The 16,872-nt window shown below is 37.9% G+C and overlaps 1 protein-coding gene and 1 pseudogene across 1 annotated transcript in view; both read right to left on the bottom strand.

The window, feature by feature from the left end:
• Window positions 1-1,250: 1,250 nt before the first annotated feature.
• LOC112482636 lies at window positions 1,251-1,369 on the bottom strand (annotated as a pseudogene).
• Window positions 1,370-2,854: 1,485 nt separating this feature from the next.
• MAP3K5 (mitogen-activated protein kinase kinase kinase 5) overlaps window positions 2,855-16,872 on the bottom strand; it is a 167,903-nt gene continuing 153,885 nt past the window's right edge. Inside the window, exons 26-30 of the mRNA XM_006915385.3 lie at window positions 12,988-13,231; window positions 8,708-8,820; window positions 7,885-7,997; window positions 6,312-6,388; window positions 2,855-3,623 (exon numbers count right to left, since the gene is read on the bottom strand). Coding sequence (XP_006915447.1) covers window positions 3,506-3,623; window positions 6,312-6,388; window positions 7,885-7,997; window positions 8,708-8,820; window positions 12,988-13,231 — 665 coding nt within the window. The 3' untranslated portion in view covers window positions 2,855-3,505. The remainder of the gene's footprint in view (window positions 3,624-6,311; window positions 6,389-7,884; window positions 7,998-8,707; window positions 8,821-12,987; window positions 13,232-16,872) is intronic.

The following is a 16,872-nucleotide window of genomic DNA, read 5'->3' as shown; positions in this document are numbered from 1 at the left end:
CCTCCTTTGAAACCTGCTGTCCAATTTCTATTCCCTCTAGTTTACCCAAAGTCATTCTGCCAAATTAATTTTCTCATACACTACTTTACACATACCCCGCCCCTTGCTCAGAACCCGATTCCCCATTTCTACATAATTGAATACTAAACTCTATGTTCCTTCCTGACCACCCCCCCAGTCACACCTCGAGTTCTCTCCAATCCTTTTTCCACTTTTTCTCTTATAACTCATATTTCCAGTCAAATGAGTTTAAATGAGTCAAAAATTTTTGTATGCCCTAATGCAATATAGAAGCTGTTCCCTTTCTCCAGAACTTTGCAAATCCCTGCTTTCTGCCTTTGTTCTTGGAGCTCTGTGCCCTGATTGACTTCCCTGGTCCTACTTCTTTCTTTCCCTCTAAGGCCTGGGTTGAGGTCTACCTCCTCCCTGAAGCCTGTTCCACCTGCCCTGGCTCTCAGCATGCTTGTCCTGTGAACCTCTCCAGGGCCTTCTGTGCTTGCCTCTCATCCAGCCTTTAACACAGACTAGGTGTGATTTGTTACTGTAGATTTGTCTTTTCAATCTGATATGAATTATTGGTGGCAGAGACTTTGTCTTCTATTTCTCTATAGGGTGTATCTATAGTGTCTGGAGCCATCAATTATTCTGTTTACAAACTGCAGACGTTCTTAATGACATAATGTGCATTGCCTGTATTCTGAACTCAGTGGGTATCATGTATACCTTTCCTGCTGCTACAACGCCTCACGCATACTAGGCATTCCAGTGGGTTAACAATCCCTCATTGCCAAACCATTCTATTTGATGGTTTAGGAATGAAATGAAATATGCAATGAAAGCATTTGGAGAAAGATTAAAATGTGGTTAAAAACATTGAATTTACTTTCCCCAGCAAATTCTGATTTTCTTTTATAAGACCGCTGCTACCACCCATGCATAACTGTTTGTTATCTTTTCAAGCTCATCTCTGGACTTTCACTTCTCTGGGAAGCTTTCCTTGATTCTCTCTGGCAGTCAGATGTAACTATAGCACTTATGTGTACTGTTGTTTCTACTGTCTTGATTCTATCTCTGACAGTGAACTCTGGGGCCAAGAACTGTGCACCACAGTATATAGAATCCAGTAATTATTTAATACTTTTGAATGAATGATGAGATAACAATAGCAGGCAGCATCTGAGTGATTATTGTCTGCTAAGCATTGCAATAAGCACTTCTGCATTATTTTATTTAAAAAAAATTTTTTTTAAAGCCTACAGCACCTGGTATTCCTAGGTGGTCTCTCATCCAAGTACTAACCAGGCCTGACCCTGCTTAGCTTTCGAGATCAGACGAGATCAGGCACGTTCAGGGTGGCATGGCCATAGTAAATTTTATATTAACCTAATGAGGTGGGTACCCTGTTTCCCCCATTTCAGATGAGGAAACCATAACTTGGAGAGGTTAATTAATCTGCCCAACGTCAAAAGGTAAGTGACAGCTTTGCTCCAGGCCTATGTGTTTAGATTCTTGCTACACTAAAGCAACAGTGAATGACCATATTACTATAACCCATGTGGAAAGGGGCCCTTCATCTATCTCTCCGGTGCCACTTGCAATAAAGAGGTAGGACTTGATAGCATTAAATCATCTGTAATCTGTAGAGCTTTTTAAAAGGATTTCTAGGCCCTACCCCAGACCAATAAAAATAGTTTCTCTAAGGTGGTGGCATCAATATTTTTTAAAAGCATCCAAGTCATTTTAACGTGAAGCCAGATATAGAATCAGTAGCCTAGACTGATGCCAAAAACCTTTCAAGTGAAACCTTTCATGATATTTGGGCCATGACGGAATTGCCTTCTTTTGTGACTTAGATCCAAAATACTGACAAAAACCTAATGATGTTTTTCTAAGAATGTAGGATAGAGGAACATATGCCTACAAAGATGGGGTCAGAGACAGATCTCAAGAACAGACTTGGGATCATTAAAGAATTGGTTGAATGTGGGTCACTTGATCTTATTTATGGTCTGAAAGCAGCACTTAACCATTAGAACTGGGGATATGAACTGTGGCTTAATAAAGTTGAGTTACTCTGTGTTTCAGTATGACTGAAATGATATATCATTTAATTTATACCTCACTTCCTTCAAAATTTCCCCACAGGATGCAGGAGGTAACTATCTGTCTTCAGGACTGAGAAGTAAAAAAAAAAAAAAAAGATGCAGCCATTTTGTTACAGATATAAAATGAGAAAATACTGGTGAGGACTTTCGGTACAATCTATCTAATGCAATATAAAATATATTGTGCCTTGATTTTCACATGGAAATAGGGATGACTCCTGTTTTAGGAATGACTTACATATGGGTCAAGTCATGATACCCGAGCAGCTCTATGCTATTTTTATCTTGCATAATAAACAGTTTCTTCTGTATTTAAGAAATTTGTTTATCCCACGGATCCATCTAGGAACTTCAGTCTTTGTCCTATTAATATGGGCAGGCTTAAAAAATATAATATTTGGCTTAAAATAAAAAGAAATTCCCTCAATATGAGAACTAAAATCAAGGAGACAGATTTGGAATCAAGAAAACGCAGTGTTCTCCACGGGGATGCTATGTGCAGAGCCTCTGAGATACACAACAGCCGTTCATGATAACTTAGGGCCTTGAGAAAAACACACTGACTTTCTTTTACTTTCTTTTTTCTTTGCCTCCTTTTTTTACCACTCTGTTGCCCTGAAGAACAACTTGGATATCAGTTGTTCTTTGGTTACTTGAATAGAAGACAGATTGTATTTAATGTTATAGCTGAAAAAACAACTAGGAATTTGACACAGTTTATCTAGTTTGTCAAAACAAAATAAGAATTCTTTAGAATTTATCAAAACAGTATGTTAAGAGTCTTTTTACTTTTGAGAGTATGACACAATGTATAGCTTTAGAACAAGCTAACATTACTATGATTCAAACATGTGCAACTGGTACAGTTCAGTAGTACAAACATGACTCAAACAAATGTACGATAGGCCAGAAACTTAAGTTACAATAAAAAGTCAACAATTAATACAGATAACTAAGTAAAAACCATTGCTCTCAGAGTGTGCATATCGAAAAAAACCCATAAACTTTACACAATAATTGAAATTATGCATTTCTACTCAGATTATTATGGCACATCACAAACACACATAAGCCTAAATTATGGTCACATTTTAGTTTTGTTCCAGTGATGCACAATCACATGAAATGTTATATCTGTCTTGTGTGAAATAAACATTTGGCTGAAGTACAATAGCTGCTGAGTTCAAAATATTTCATAAAAATGTTCAGACTAAAATAATCCTAATGTTTAGAATTATTTTTAAAGTCCTTATGAAGAGTCCTTAAGAATTATAGAAATAGAAGCAGTTAGGAAATTTCAGTGTATTTTGTCTATTTTTTTTAACATGAGTAAACAAATACTGGACTTAAAGTGCAGCTTCTTTCTCCTCTCCTTTCCACTCTTCCTCCCTTAGGAAAGATCAGTTGTGTTCATTTTTAGAATCTCCACGGAAGGTTGGAAACAAATTAAGCGACGGTTCAGCCTGTTTCTCTCGATAGTTCGTGATGGCCTTCCACAGTGTGCACAGCATCCCTCCCCTGTTTAAAAACACAAGACCGCGGTGAAGAGATCACTTCAAACATTGCCCTTGAAACAGAAAAGTGACTGCTCAGCTTTCAGCTGCTGTGATCAGAACAGGAAGATCCTAGTCTTATCAGTCACTATGTATTCGTTTTGTATATTTTTTCTCATCAGCCCTCCAATGCTTTTCCTTTCTGCCCCCACAAACTATCGGGTCCCAAAGCATTTTTTTGATTTTCAGCACTTTTGAAATATGTCTTCAATAGAAGTCTATGTAAATTATGTATATGTTTGGCCTGACAGAAAAAAATAATTATTATAAGAAACTATCAGATTATAATAGGTATTTGGATGACAAATCAGCACCTCATCCTACTATTTCTAAGTTTGGAATTTAAATCAGAGTATTTAAGGCAGCGTTAGAATAACTGCATGGTCTTAGCCTGAAATATTATCCCAGTTGATTTGCATTTACAAATACGGAAATATTGGTTATTAGAGTCCTCAATAATAGTCTAGTTCAAATGTATACAGTAATACTGTTGTGTAGATGTGGATGCCCATGTAGGGATAGATGACAGAGATATCAGGAGCTTTCCTGAGCTGCCTTTATGTCCAGGCCCCATGACCCCTCCCAGCTCTCAGGGAGTCACAACCTTGTGGAATGAGAAACACAGCAGCCCACAGTTTCCGCTCTGAAGTGCAATCAGAGCCAGAGCCCCACACTGGGGAATCAGGAAGGGCAGGAGTGGGGGAGCCAGGCAGGGGCCAGAGCACATGAGGGAGCTGCACGTGGTCTGTCCTGGGTCAGAGATGAGGCTGGGAATGCGTGTGGGAGAGTGAGGACCGTCCTCCGAAGGCACCAGGGAGCCCTGGAGGGCCTTTGGCAAGACTGTGGACTGGATGGATTTGCCATCTCCTCCCAGGCACAAGGCCTCTCACCCGGCCCCACCGCAGCCTGGCACTGGCCCCAGTGATGCCTCTGTGCTGGCTGCCCCAACCCTGGCAGGGGCACAGGCACACTTTTTAATCATCCTCTTATTCTGCTTCATGCATCTGAAAAATGAAAGTTCTCTCTCTCCCCTTCACCAAGCATACATATTTTATACAGTCATTAGACCGTGGCAATAAAGTACTCAACAAAATCTTCCCTGGTCAGCATCAGCGGCCTAGGTGGGCAGTGAGGGGCCCCAGGGAATAAGGTCAGTATGGGAGACATAGCTACGACCAGCCCACCTGGGGAAGAAGGGAAGACTGAAGCGGGGGACTGGTGGCCACATCTGCCTGGATAGAGAAGTCAGTTCCATCTTGTCCCCAGGCAGGGGCTCATCATCTAATTTCCCTGGGTCTCAGCTGCTCTAGGCCCCGGGGTGAAGGGAACTGGACAAGGGGACCACAGGAGTGCTTCCTGCCCTGACAATCCAGGTGCAATTCTGTCGGGCACCCAGATATGAAGGGCCTGTCCTCAGGGTGTGACCTTCAAGGGCAGAGAAACCCCTTACAGTGTGCCCTGGGCTGCTCACTTCCTGTGTAGGCCCAGCAGTCTCTACCTCTCCACTGATGCCCTCCACATGTACCAGCCACTCTCTCTTCTTTTTCCTGATCCCCTTCTCTTTGCCCCTTCTGTTCCATTCCCTCTCTTTCCTTATGAATTCTCTCTCCCCCTTGTATTTGCCCTCATCTCTCCATCAACTCTCTTTTATCTCTCCACCACCCCCTTTTTCCTGAAATTCATTCATTCATTTTCTGAGAACTTGTGAAGCAATGCTATGTGCCAGCTATTGTCCATGCTGGGAGGTGAGCCTGGCAGATGTGGCTCAGACCTCGTACCTTCCCCAAACTCAGTGGTCCCCAACTTTTTCAGCACCAGGGACCAGTGTTCCTATGAGAATCTAATGCTGATGATCTGACGTGGAGCTGAGGCAGTGATGCTAGTGCTGTGGAGCAGCTGCAAATACAGATGAAGCTTTGCTTGCCTCCTCCTGTGTGGCCCAGTTCTTAACAGGCCACCGACCGTTATTGGTCCACAGCCTGGGGGTTGGAGACCCCTGTCCAAACTCTTTCTTTTGACAAATAGTCTGGTTCTAATATATATTTTTTGTGTTTCAATACCTTATTTTTATTGTTTTCGTTTTACTGAGATATAATTGACAAAATTCTAATGTATTTAAGGTGCACACAGTGGTCCCCAAACTTTTTGGCACCAGGAACTGCTGTGTGCACAAAGGGATTAAGAAGTACAAATGGATAGCTTCAGAACAGACATGGAGATGTAGAGTGTAGCATGGTGTAGATGGTTAATAATGTTGTAATAAATATGTAAGGGGGTTGAGGGATACTAGATTTAGTGGGGTGATCACTTTGTGAGTTATGTGGATCTCTGATCACTGTGGATCTCTGATCACTGTGCATACAATTGAAACTGGTATAATATTGTATGCCACATATAAGTGGGAAAAAACTCATTGAATTGTACAATGTAAAAACTCAAAGAATTTTACAATGTCAATAAAGACAAAAATATGTATATAATATTCTGGTTCAACTCACTCAGTTTACTTAGATCAAGTGAGAACCAGAGATGTCAGCCCACGCCTGCAGAGTTGGTTAGAGCTAGTTAGGGACCCAGCCAGGCAGGAACCCAGACTTCTTGATCTCAGCCCAGTGCTCCTGCCATGACAACTGAAGGCAAAGAAAAGTGTTACCTTAGTCTCAGGCATTTTAAGTCATCACGTGTAGCATAGTAGAGAACATCCACTAGTGAATAATCCTCAGCCAAAAACTGGAGAAAGTAAAAGAGGCACAAAAGTTAGAAGTTTTATACATCTTTAATAAACAGCAAACTCTATCCATAATGTAAACATTGGCAATAATAAAAAATGAACCTAAAAGGAAAGCCACTAAAAACACAATCTTCTAGAATTATTAGAGGAAAGTTCCCTATTACAAAATATTACAAAGAGATATATCCATATAACTTTCAAATGCATAGAGATTATAAGCAACACAGAATTTCTGAATTATCTTCTAATGAATAGATAGGATTCACTTGTAATTACATCTGCTGCTCATAAGAAGTTTAAGAAGTTTGCTACTGTACAGCTCTACTTTTCTCTAGATAAAAAGTGTTCCTGGAAAGGTATTACTTACACATTTCTCGACTTTCATGTCTCATAAAAGGTACTTTATAATAACCATTAGCAAATCAGAGTCTTGAATTTAAACTTAAGATTTTAATGTTAACTCTTAAAAAGAGGGCAATGATTTACTGGACCATCAGTTACTACTTAACTATTATTTGAGTCTCAGTTTGAGGAATAAATATTTGAGAGAACTTGATAGGATGCATTATTTTCCCAAGGCAAGAGAGTTGTTTAAATGTAGGTGGCTATAACTTGTTAAATGCAGATTTCTTAGGAGACCCTACATTTTATCTAGTGGTTCAATAAATTATCAGGTGAAAAGAAAAGTCATCTTTATTCATAGTTATTTTTAAAATTTAAATATAAAACTGAAATTAATGTAATTAATTTCATTAAGAGGCCTTTTCTATAAAATAAAAATATAACCTCTTATTGTGTGTATATATGTAAATCTTAAAACACAAATGCTAAAGGATGCTGATTTAAAAAGTCTATATGGAGTAGAGAATTAGATTATATAGATATAATATGGTTTATAGAGAAAGTGTTCCTGACATAAATTCACTAACTAGGTATATTTTATTAAGTATCAATAAATGGCCGTGACCCAGTGGAGTATAAAAATATTTTAAGAGAATTAAGAAGATAATGAAAGAGAATTAAAAACAGATTTTTGTCTTGATTTTTCCATCTTTCGTTATTTTCAATTCAAAACCATAAAAATCCTCGGGGGTCCTGGATCACAAAACTCATCGTCTTGCACATCTGCACCCCTATCCCTGAACGATTTCCCCTTCTTGTCTGCCCACCCAAGACACACACAGATGGCCTAGTTTATTCCTACACAGTCCTAGACATCAACTCATCCACCACCTTCTCAAAGAACCTTCCCCATCCTCTCCCTCCCTCCATCTCCCCTGACAATCTTTCCTTCATAAAATTTATTAGGACATAATTATACTGTCCTCTGTGGCATTATCCGACTATTATCTGCCTGCTCTTGTCTATAAGCCTAGTAGGGCAGGGCTGGGTCTGAGTTGCTCCGTAGTGTATCCCCTGTGCCTAGCACATAGTAGGCACTCAACATTATGAAATAAAGTGAATTAATGCATGCCCTACAGATAGTTTTTTTTACCCGACTTATAGTGTCTTCATCAGCTCCATTTTCTCTAAGCCAGTCAATAAGTTCAGAATCTTCAGTATTTGTGCCAGAAGAAGTTAAGTGACACACAGGCAATCCAGGAATATCTATAAGAGAATTGAGGAGGCGGGTAAGGACATTCTTAGCTTTACCTAACAGAGGACATCAGAGACCCTCCCAGTCAACAATACTTGAAAAGATTTTGCTTTATCAGCGTATAATTAATAGAAACAACTGAGATTGGTAGTATGAATATAAATAAAATGCTTAAAGACTATTTAATTACTAGTAAATGGACAGTCAGAAGAAGTAATGTAATGACATTTATACTTTCCTATCAATTTTAGAGTTTCTCAGAATAAACTTGGTGTACCAAAACTGTATGGTGTGTTTTTCATGCAATAAAAATGGGCATAATGAATAGAGAATCTGATTATTATAAAAATCTTTTCCCACTATTTGCAATAAATATGAAAACACTAGAATATATAGACTACAAATGCAAAGATGACAAAAATGGTATTTTATTCTAGTAATCTCAATCTGAACTCTTTAAAAGAAAGACAAAAAGGTGGAGAGCCCTATTTACCTCAATAATATATAATCTCAGGAAAAGATGACTATGAATCATCTTATTTTCACTATATTTATAAGAAACGATAGTTTGCTACAATTAAGAATTGGATATTTAAAAGTAATTTCTGCTTGTAGTTGTGGTACAAGTGATTAAGCCATGAAATAAAACTGCCTATTGGCTTTCTCAGCTTTCGTGGCAGCCTGATTGAACAATTTACTTTAAAATTTTCTGCTTATTCACCTATTGGTTGAGACTTAAGCTTTAGGTGTTTAATTTCTTGGTCTTTATCTTCAATAGCTTGAAGAAGGAGTGCTTGTAATTCTTTCTCTTTCTGAATCAATTCTTCCAGTAATCTGCAAAAGAAAATGACATAAGTTGACAGCCTAACATAGCTGGAGCAGCCACAAAGTGACCTTTGACAAATTAATGTCTCCGACCTTCTAGACATGGGCTTCTCAAGCTACAAATGAGCAAAGACACCCTTGAGATTTCAATGACATGCAGATTCTGATCCAGTGGCTCTGGGGAGAGGCCTGAGATTCTGCATTTAGTGTTATTCGAGTAGCTGGTCCACAGACCCCATGTTGAGTAGCAAAGCTCTAGAAGACAGTGTGCTTTCAGATAGGAATTCAAAACCTCCATCTCCCATTGTCTGCCAAGATCTTCAGAGGTTTTGAACTATTGTTTCTTTTTATGACCATAAATGGCAAAAAGTTATATATTATATACACACATACACACAGTGTATGGCTCTTTATTAAAAAAAAAAAGTTGGTCAATATGGGTAATATAATAATGCAAAGCAGAAAGCTAGTCATTTTTTTAAACTATGAAAATTTGAAAACTATAAGTGAGGCCACTTATAGTATCTGGCATATCACTCAATAAATGTTACTGGTTATTATTGGGGTTGCTGTGGTTACTACTATTCCTCTCCCTTCCAAGGGGGTGGTAAAATGAGAAAAAGGATAGCCATATTCCTGGTACATTCAGTTCCTAGTTGGAATCTAATGCATTCTCCAAAGAAACTAAGGTATCACATTTATATCATCCTTCTTAGTCATGAAAGGGTCACTGTACAATTGAGAGTCAACTGGTAACCTACTCACCATTCTAACACTTTTCTTTGAAAAAATATTCCAAGTTATGAAGAGAGGCGCTCTGGTTTTTTAGAAAACTATCTTTGAGAAACTTGGATTCAGAATTATAATTTGAGATGCCTAATTATTCATAAGATCATCAAGATAAACCATTGCATACCCTACAGCTCTTAGCAAATTATATTTGTTTCGTTTTCTGAGTATTGATAGACTGAACTCAGGACCAGATTTTATTCCAAAAGTTGGTTTCTCCATCAGCTGTTATGTTCTTAAGGCACCACAAGTACAACTGAAAGACAGCCCTGGGTGTGTATCCTGGGTCAGCCACACACTGCCCGTATTAATTTTGACAAATTACTTGATGTCTCTGGGCTTCAGTTTTCTTATTTGTAAAAAGGAAAAGGGGAATTTCCTGAATCACTGTGAGCATTAAATGAGACAGAGTAGCTGAAGTGCCTGGCTTTTCATAAGGGCTGTTCAGTTCCCTGCTGTAGCCTCAGGCCCTGGGAAACAACCCTCACAGGGCTTAGGAGAGGTTCCTTCCCTGATCCCCAGGGTCCACCCCTTTCCAACAGGACACAGATACGTGAGGCTCTCAGGTAGGAGAAAGAATCATTGTTGAGTAGGTAGCAGAGGTGGGACAAAAGGAAAACACACTGAGAGGCCGCCAGGGAAGGTGGTTTGGGGAACACAGGTTGTTTAAAGACAACTGGGAGTAAGCAGTGCACTTTCAGATGGACCAAGCAGTAAGAAAGAACTGACAGCAAGAGGGAGACAGAGGATTAAGGGAGACTTTTATCCACTCCAAAAGGAATGATACTCAAAGAAATGTACAGCAAATTCAGTATGAATTTTTAAGTTGGCAATTCTTTGGTCCGGTATATATTTTTGTCTTCCTTGCTAATTTACGTGTATAGAAAAGTGATGGTATATTCTTGTTTTCTCAAAGACCACAATGAAATTTGCTAGAATTTAACCTTTGTTTATCTAGACTATATTATTCTCTTTTTATCTTTAAAAGCCAGAACGTAACATTGGAAGCAAAGTACTGACAGGCCTCCTTATTTGTCTCAAATCCACCTCTCAAAATTATTTCTTTTAAGAACATCCAGTATACCAGTTTTATTTTTACTTTGTCTTCAGTTAGTAGGGAAGGCTTTCGAAACCAACTCAAATGCCTGCCTCTCAGTTCCAGAAAAGTTTGGCAAGGATCTGCCCTGTGGTCAATTTTTTTTAATGTGGATAGGTGGAGTAGGAGAGGAAAATTAGATAAACATATAGCTCCTCCTGAGTTAGATTTTAACTATGCATTATTGTCTCACATTATTATCCCAACACTTTGTGTGAATTATTTTCAGAACATTCTATGTAAACATATCCTTAAATATAAGTAAAACATATATTCTAAAGCCATTTTGTTACTTTTTCCATTGAGTAATTATGGGTGATCTAATAATCAAGAGCTGGATAAACCTAATTTACCTTCATTGGTGATTATTCTAAATATAAAGCTTAAGATTTCTAACATGAGGGCTACACTCTTTTTTTTTTTAAACACACGAACGATTCCCCCACATTTTTTTCTTTTGCAGTAAATGTACTTCAATATATCAAGTAATAGTCAACTGAAATGACAAGGACCAACATAGACATGACCAGTCCCTGATTTTCGTTGCTTAGAACTTGAACGTACTGAAGCAGCTGCCCTTTCTTTAAATCGTGAATGAAGTGAACGTTATGCCTCATTTCATTTTTCTGGGGGTGCTGGAGAAACTGTGGGAGATATTCCTAAAAAAAACAAAAAAGGCTGATAATCCTGTAGATGATACAGATTCAAGTATAAATACGTAGAGGAAAAAAAGCATAAATATGTGGGTTTCTGTGAAAAATGCAACTTACATACATGCTAATGTAATAATGAAATGTAGCAAATGTTAGTCTTTTCAACAGAGATGGGCAGATGTGGGAAGCAGGCCCTCAGCCAGCTGACAATCCTCAGGAAAGGGATGTGAGGACTTGAAGAAAGCAGCTGTTGGGGACTGCAGATGGCACGAGCATGGTAAACAATAAGACAGAATGGTAAGACAGGGTAACTCAAATGGGCTAAGGAGAGAAGGAAAATGCTGCATTTAGTAGAAGCAGGCTCTGCTGACGTAAGCCAGGGTGTGTAGACAGAAAGTTTTAGGGCCAGAGAAGCAAATATACCAGCTCATTGGTAAATAAAGTAGCTTTCCTCTCTGTATAATTATGACTGGAAGCCATGGGTAGAAGGGGGTGGGTGGGGTAGCTGGACCAAAACAGTAATGAGTGAACTTTCCTTCTCTAGAGATCAGAGAGGGGTATGAAAAACAACTTCATTCAGGACTGGGCAACAGAGTCAACTAAAGAGAAGTGACTAAAGGTAACACCTACTACAATGGATGGAGTACCGTAATTGGACTATTGAGAATAGGAGGAAATGATGGACACAAGAGATTGAGACAGAAATCTCAAAGCAGAAAAGATTCAAATTCTTTTCCATTAAGTAGTAGAGATGATAAGTAAAGAACTGGGTTTCAGAGGTCAAGATTGAGATATGGAAGTCAGAAAGCCACTTGCCCTTCATTCAGAAAGATTTCTGTATGTAAAGCATAGAACACATGTATAGATTTACTTAATTATGCAAAAACAATTCATGTTTCTGAATGTAAGATGAACTTTGTACTCCTCATATTAAGCTTGGTATTCAAGCTTAACCTTAAAATTCTAAACTTATGACTAGAAATAAATGTTTTATCTCCCTCGTGAATAAATTAGTATTTTCAACTAAAGTTTCTAAATATTTAAACAACTTTTATTGATTTACTAAAAAATAAAAAAAAGTTTTCACTATAAATGTAGAGTCATAAAGTCAGTTGCCCACATGTCAACCGTAGCCAGCACAGGAAGCTATAAATCATAAAGATTCAGACCTTGAACTATGCCAACATCTGTGAAGAGCAGGAAATAGTTACTGTTTTCTTAATAATCCGATCATGTAGGTTCTGTTACCACATGAACTGAATAAACTTGATACTTCAAGAGCATGGGCTTTCTGTCTTTGAACTATCTGTTGGATGGCACAAGCTGCTCTGAGTCTTCATCCAAGATACTCTATGAAGTTACAACAAAGTTACTCTGAAAATCTCGGTGCACTTGGAGATTAAGCAGTGATCAAGAAAAAGGTACTGAAGGCTTGACTTGGCAGAAGCAGGACATGACTTAAGAGACTAAGATAAATCTCTTTTGTTTTATAAAGAAAGGCTTTAAATCAAGTTTACATGAATGGGATAAAGGAATCATATTTTATATTTTCTGTGGATCAAACTTTAAAATAGACCCAACATACATGCACTTATATAAATGTCAGAAAAAACTCACCCATGTCAGAAAAGGACTTACCTATTCGTTTCTATTTTCATCCTTCCGAGCTGTACATTCAGTGATCGGTTAGCATTCTGGGAATCATGGGATACAGTAGAACTGAGCGTGCTCACCCCTGAGGTAGCCACAGCATCTTCAATGATGGCGTGAGGTCTTTGGGCAATGTGATTTGCAGGCTGTTCCTCGTGGTCCTCTTCTGCATCCAGGTCTTCTTGATCCGCAGTATCACTCTCAGAAGCAAGGCTAAAATGTGGCCTTAGTTCTGTGAGGCACAATATCAACAGTGTTAATAAAATATGACCAATTGCTTTAATTTCTTAAGGCATGAATGTCATGTCCTCTGCTGTCAATACGATACACCTTCCAAACTGCTTTTCCAAAAGTGAGGGTGAACTTCTGAGCATTAATTCAGGTTTATTCTTCTGGTGAATTTGCAACATTCACAAGATATAAACATTCAGAATGATCTAATTCAAACAGAAGAAAAATGTTCACACTGCTCACAAGACATGTAGGAAAAAGACTAAAATCAGAAAGGCAATTATGTAAATACTTGTTGAGAATATAAAAATTTGTTTATACAATTCCTTTTTTTAGATTATATAATATCCAGCAACTATTAACTTGCTCAGAAACGAGGAAGGTGAAATATAGAGATTATCTAAACCAATGGAAGTAGACAATGCTTTTTGCCTGTAATGGTGAAAATGTAAGGGTATGGGGAGAGTAGTGAAAATGCCACAGATGCTAATATTCTCTAGTAAGATTTCTATTTTTGAATATTGGTTGATTTTTAATGTGTGTCCTACTCTGACCTGTTGACTAACCACAGAAATTTAAAGTCCAAAAGTTACATGTCTCCAACATAAGCACTCTATACAACATGAGCTCATCTGCATGTTACTTCAGCAAGATATTTGGATGATATCTTCCCATAGAAAAAATATTATAAATTGTGATTACATTCTCAAAATGGCCCAGAAAAAGAAGTTAAATTCATAATTTAAGTTAAGTCAGGGTAGCAGAAATATTGGATCTTGCTCCATATACTATGGCCCATGAAACTTTTATCGGATCACAGAACCCATTGAGATTCTGAGGAAAGCCATGCAGATCCTCCCCAGAAGAAAAGCACATTCACACATTTTGCCTAGATTTCCTGAGGGTTCACAGACTCTCTGAAGCCTGTCCCAAGGATCCATAAACCATAGGTTAAGAGCCTGGGTGTGGGACAGAGGGCTCCAATACAGCCACTATGGCAAGGCAACCAAAGGCCTCCATTTGCCAAATCCACTAGGTAATTTTCTTTCCTTACTTTCCTGGACCTATGTATAGTATTTTCCTCTAAACCTCTGGCTGCTGCTTCTCTTCTTGAAAGTCTTTTTGCCTATTCTCTGCTCTTAAAAGCTGGAACCTGGAATTCTACCTTTCACTATTTTGTTTCAACTTACTTGCCATGATGAACTCATTAAAACCTATAAAGGTTAAATATTTGTAATGTGTGGATAACAAACTATATTTCTAGCTCTGATTCTATTATATCTAACACTTTCTAGATATTCCTATTGGGCAGTCACTTCAAATTCAACAATCTAAAAATAAAAAAAGAAGTCATCTTTTACTCATAATGAAAACCAGAGTACTCTTCTTAGGGCCAGACTGATGTTGCCCTAAATTCATCTGTCTGTTTTTTGTTTGTTTACTTTTATTTTTATGTGGTAAAAAGTACATGATGTAAAATTTAAAATTTTCACTATTTCCAAGTATAAACTTCAGTAGTATTAAGTATATGTGTATTGTTTTTCAACCAACCTCCAGAACTTTTTTATCCTACAAAACTGAAACAGTATACCCTGAAAACTGAAACTTTAAACAACAGTTCCACATTTGGCCCTCACCTCATCCTTGCTAACCACATTCTACTTTCTATGAATTTGACTACTATAGATACCTCCTATAAGTAGACTCACACGGTATTTATCTTTTTGAGACAGACTTATTTCACTTAGCATAATGTCCTTAATGTTCATCCATCTTGTAGTATGTGTCAGAATTTCCTTCCTTTTTAAGGCTGAATGATCCTCCACTGTAACTATAATACCACATTTTGTTTCTCCATTCATCTGTTAATGGACACTTGTGTTGCTTCCACCTCTTGGCTATTGTGAAAAATGCTGCTATGAACTTGTGTGTACAAATCTCTCTCTCTGAGATCCTGCTTTCAATTCTTTTGTATATATACCCATAAAAGGAATTGCTGGACATATAGTAATTCTATTCTTCATTTTCTGAGAAGCCACTTTACTGTTCTCCATAGTAGCTGCACCATCTTACAATCCCACCAACAGGGCACAAGGGTTCCAACTTCTCCATATCCTTGCCCTTTATCTCTTAAGGTTAACCAGACGCTATCTCTACTCTGCTTTCTGCATTATTATTTTTCTCTTTCCAAAATCCCATTTCCTAATCCATCTATATTAGGGGTGACTCAAAATCAAGTGTTTTACTTTTGTAAACCCAGCACCTAGTATAGGTGCTAAGACATATTAACCTCTCAAAAATGTTGGCAAACTAGAAGAGTTGTTCTACTAGGATTATTTGTATTTAGAAGTGAACGAAATAATAAAAAAAAAATTTACTTTAAAAGTAACTTAATAAAGTAAAATTCTACGTTAAATTCGAACATAAGATTAGGCCTTTAAAATTTTTCTACAATTCTTCTTAAATTTCTTTTATGATCTCTACACTGAAATATAAAAATAATTTAACAGTTTTACTGTTCTGTTGGCTATCATCTCACTTTTGGGGAGGGATGATTTCTGGTATTTATTATTATATTTAAATGTTCTTTTATATTTCCCTAACTATGCATACTTTAAATTATCATGTTATCATTTTACATATGTATAAGTGACTAAAAAATTCTCTCAGATAATCTGAAGAAAGTAGAAAATTGTAAGCGAATGCAATATTTGTTATTTTGGTATTTCACGGTGGCTCCCTGAGTATACACATCATCAAATCACACACTGTAAAATATGCAAATGAGATAGAGCATCTGGTTTTCGTCCTTAGAGATAATATTCTAAAGGAGAACTAGAACGAATATACAGAAGAGCCATAAGATCATGTACAAAGATAACATCAAATTATAAGTACAAATTAATACAGTAAAATATCTTACATACTCTCAGAGACAGCTACGGGTATAATTCACACGTGCATGTATTAAGAGTGTAAGTAGAAAATAAGGCCCATTTGCAGTCACTAATGCCAGTGGTGGTTTACTAACTGATGGATTCATGGAGGCAGAGGGGCCTAAGCAGGATTCTGGAGGAGGGGAAACCCTTGGCTTAGGGGAGAAAGAGGGAGAGGTTTTGAGAGAAGGAAGCTCAAATGGTGGCCCAGAGGCCTTTGAGAATTGTGGAAAGCAGAGTGGACTGTCAGGAGGGAGCCAAGGATCAGGAGAAAGGAGAGATTCCGGGGGCCTGTAAGAGTGGACGGCATATAAACCCACGTGTGGGAACTTAGAGCCTGCGTGTGTTTCCAGAAGAGCAAGATGGGATTAAACAATACCATTCCCATCTCCCTACCCCGCCTCACACCCCAATTGGTTATTTTGTTAGAGGAAAATAACTATAACAAGCTGCTGTAGCACAAGGTATTTATGATGCCAAATAAAATCACAATACTTGTCAGTGCAGCATATACCTGCATTAAGATCCTCATTTGGCACAGAATGCTGGCTATTTTACATTAATGTGGACATGGGGCGCATGACTGATTCAGCTTAACAACTGGTAGCAATACCAAGAGCCTAAGCAGTTTTTAAAATTATCATTACTATAGGAAGTATGCCTACATTATCAGTTCTCTCTACCTAGGCACCACGAAGGTGGTCTC

The sequence above is a fragment of the Pteropus alecto genome, unplaced genomic scaffold (genome assembly GCF_000325575.1).
Source record: "Pteropus alecto unplaced genomic scaffold, ASM32557v1 scaffold185, whole genome shotgun sequence".
NCBI lineage: Eukaryota > Metazoa > Chordata > Mammalia > Chiroptera > Pteropodidae > Pteropus > Pteropus alecto.
This window is presented reverse-complemented; position numbering and strand designations above follow the sequence as displayed.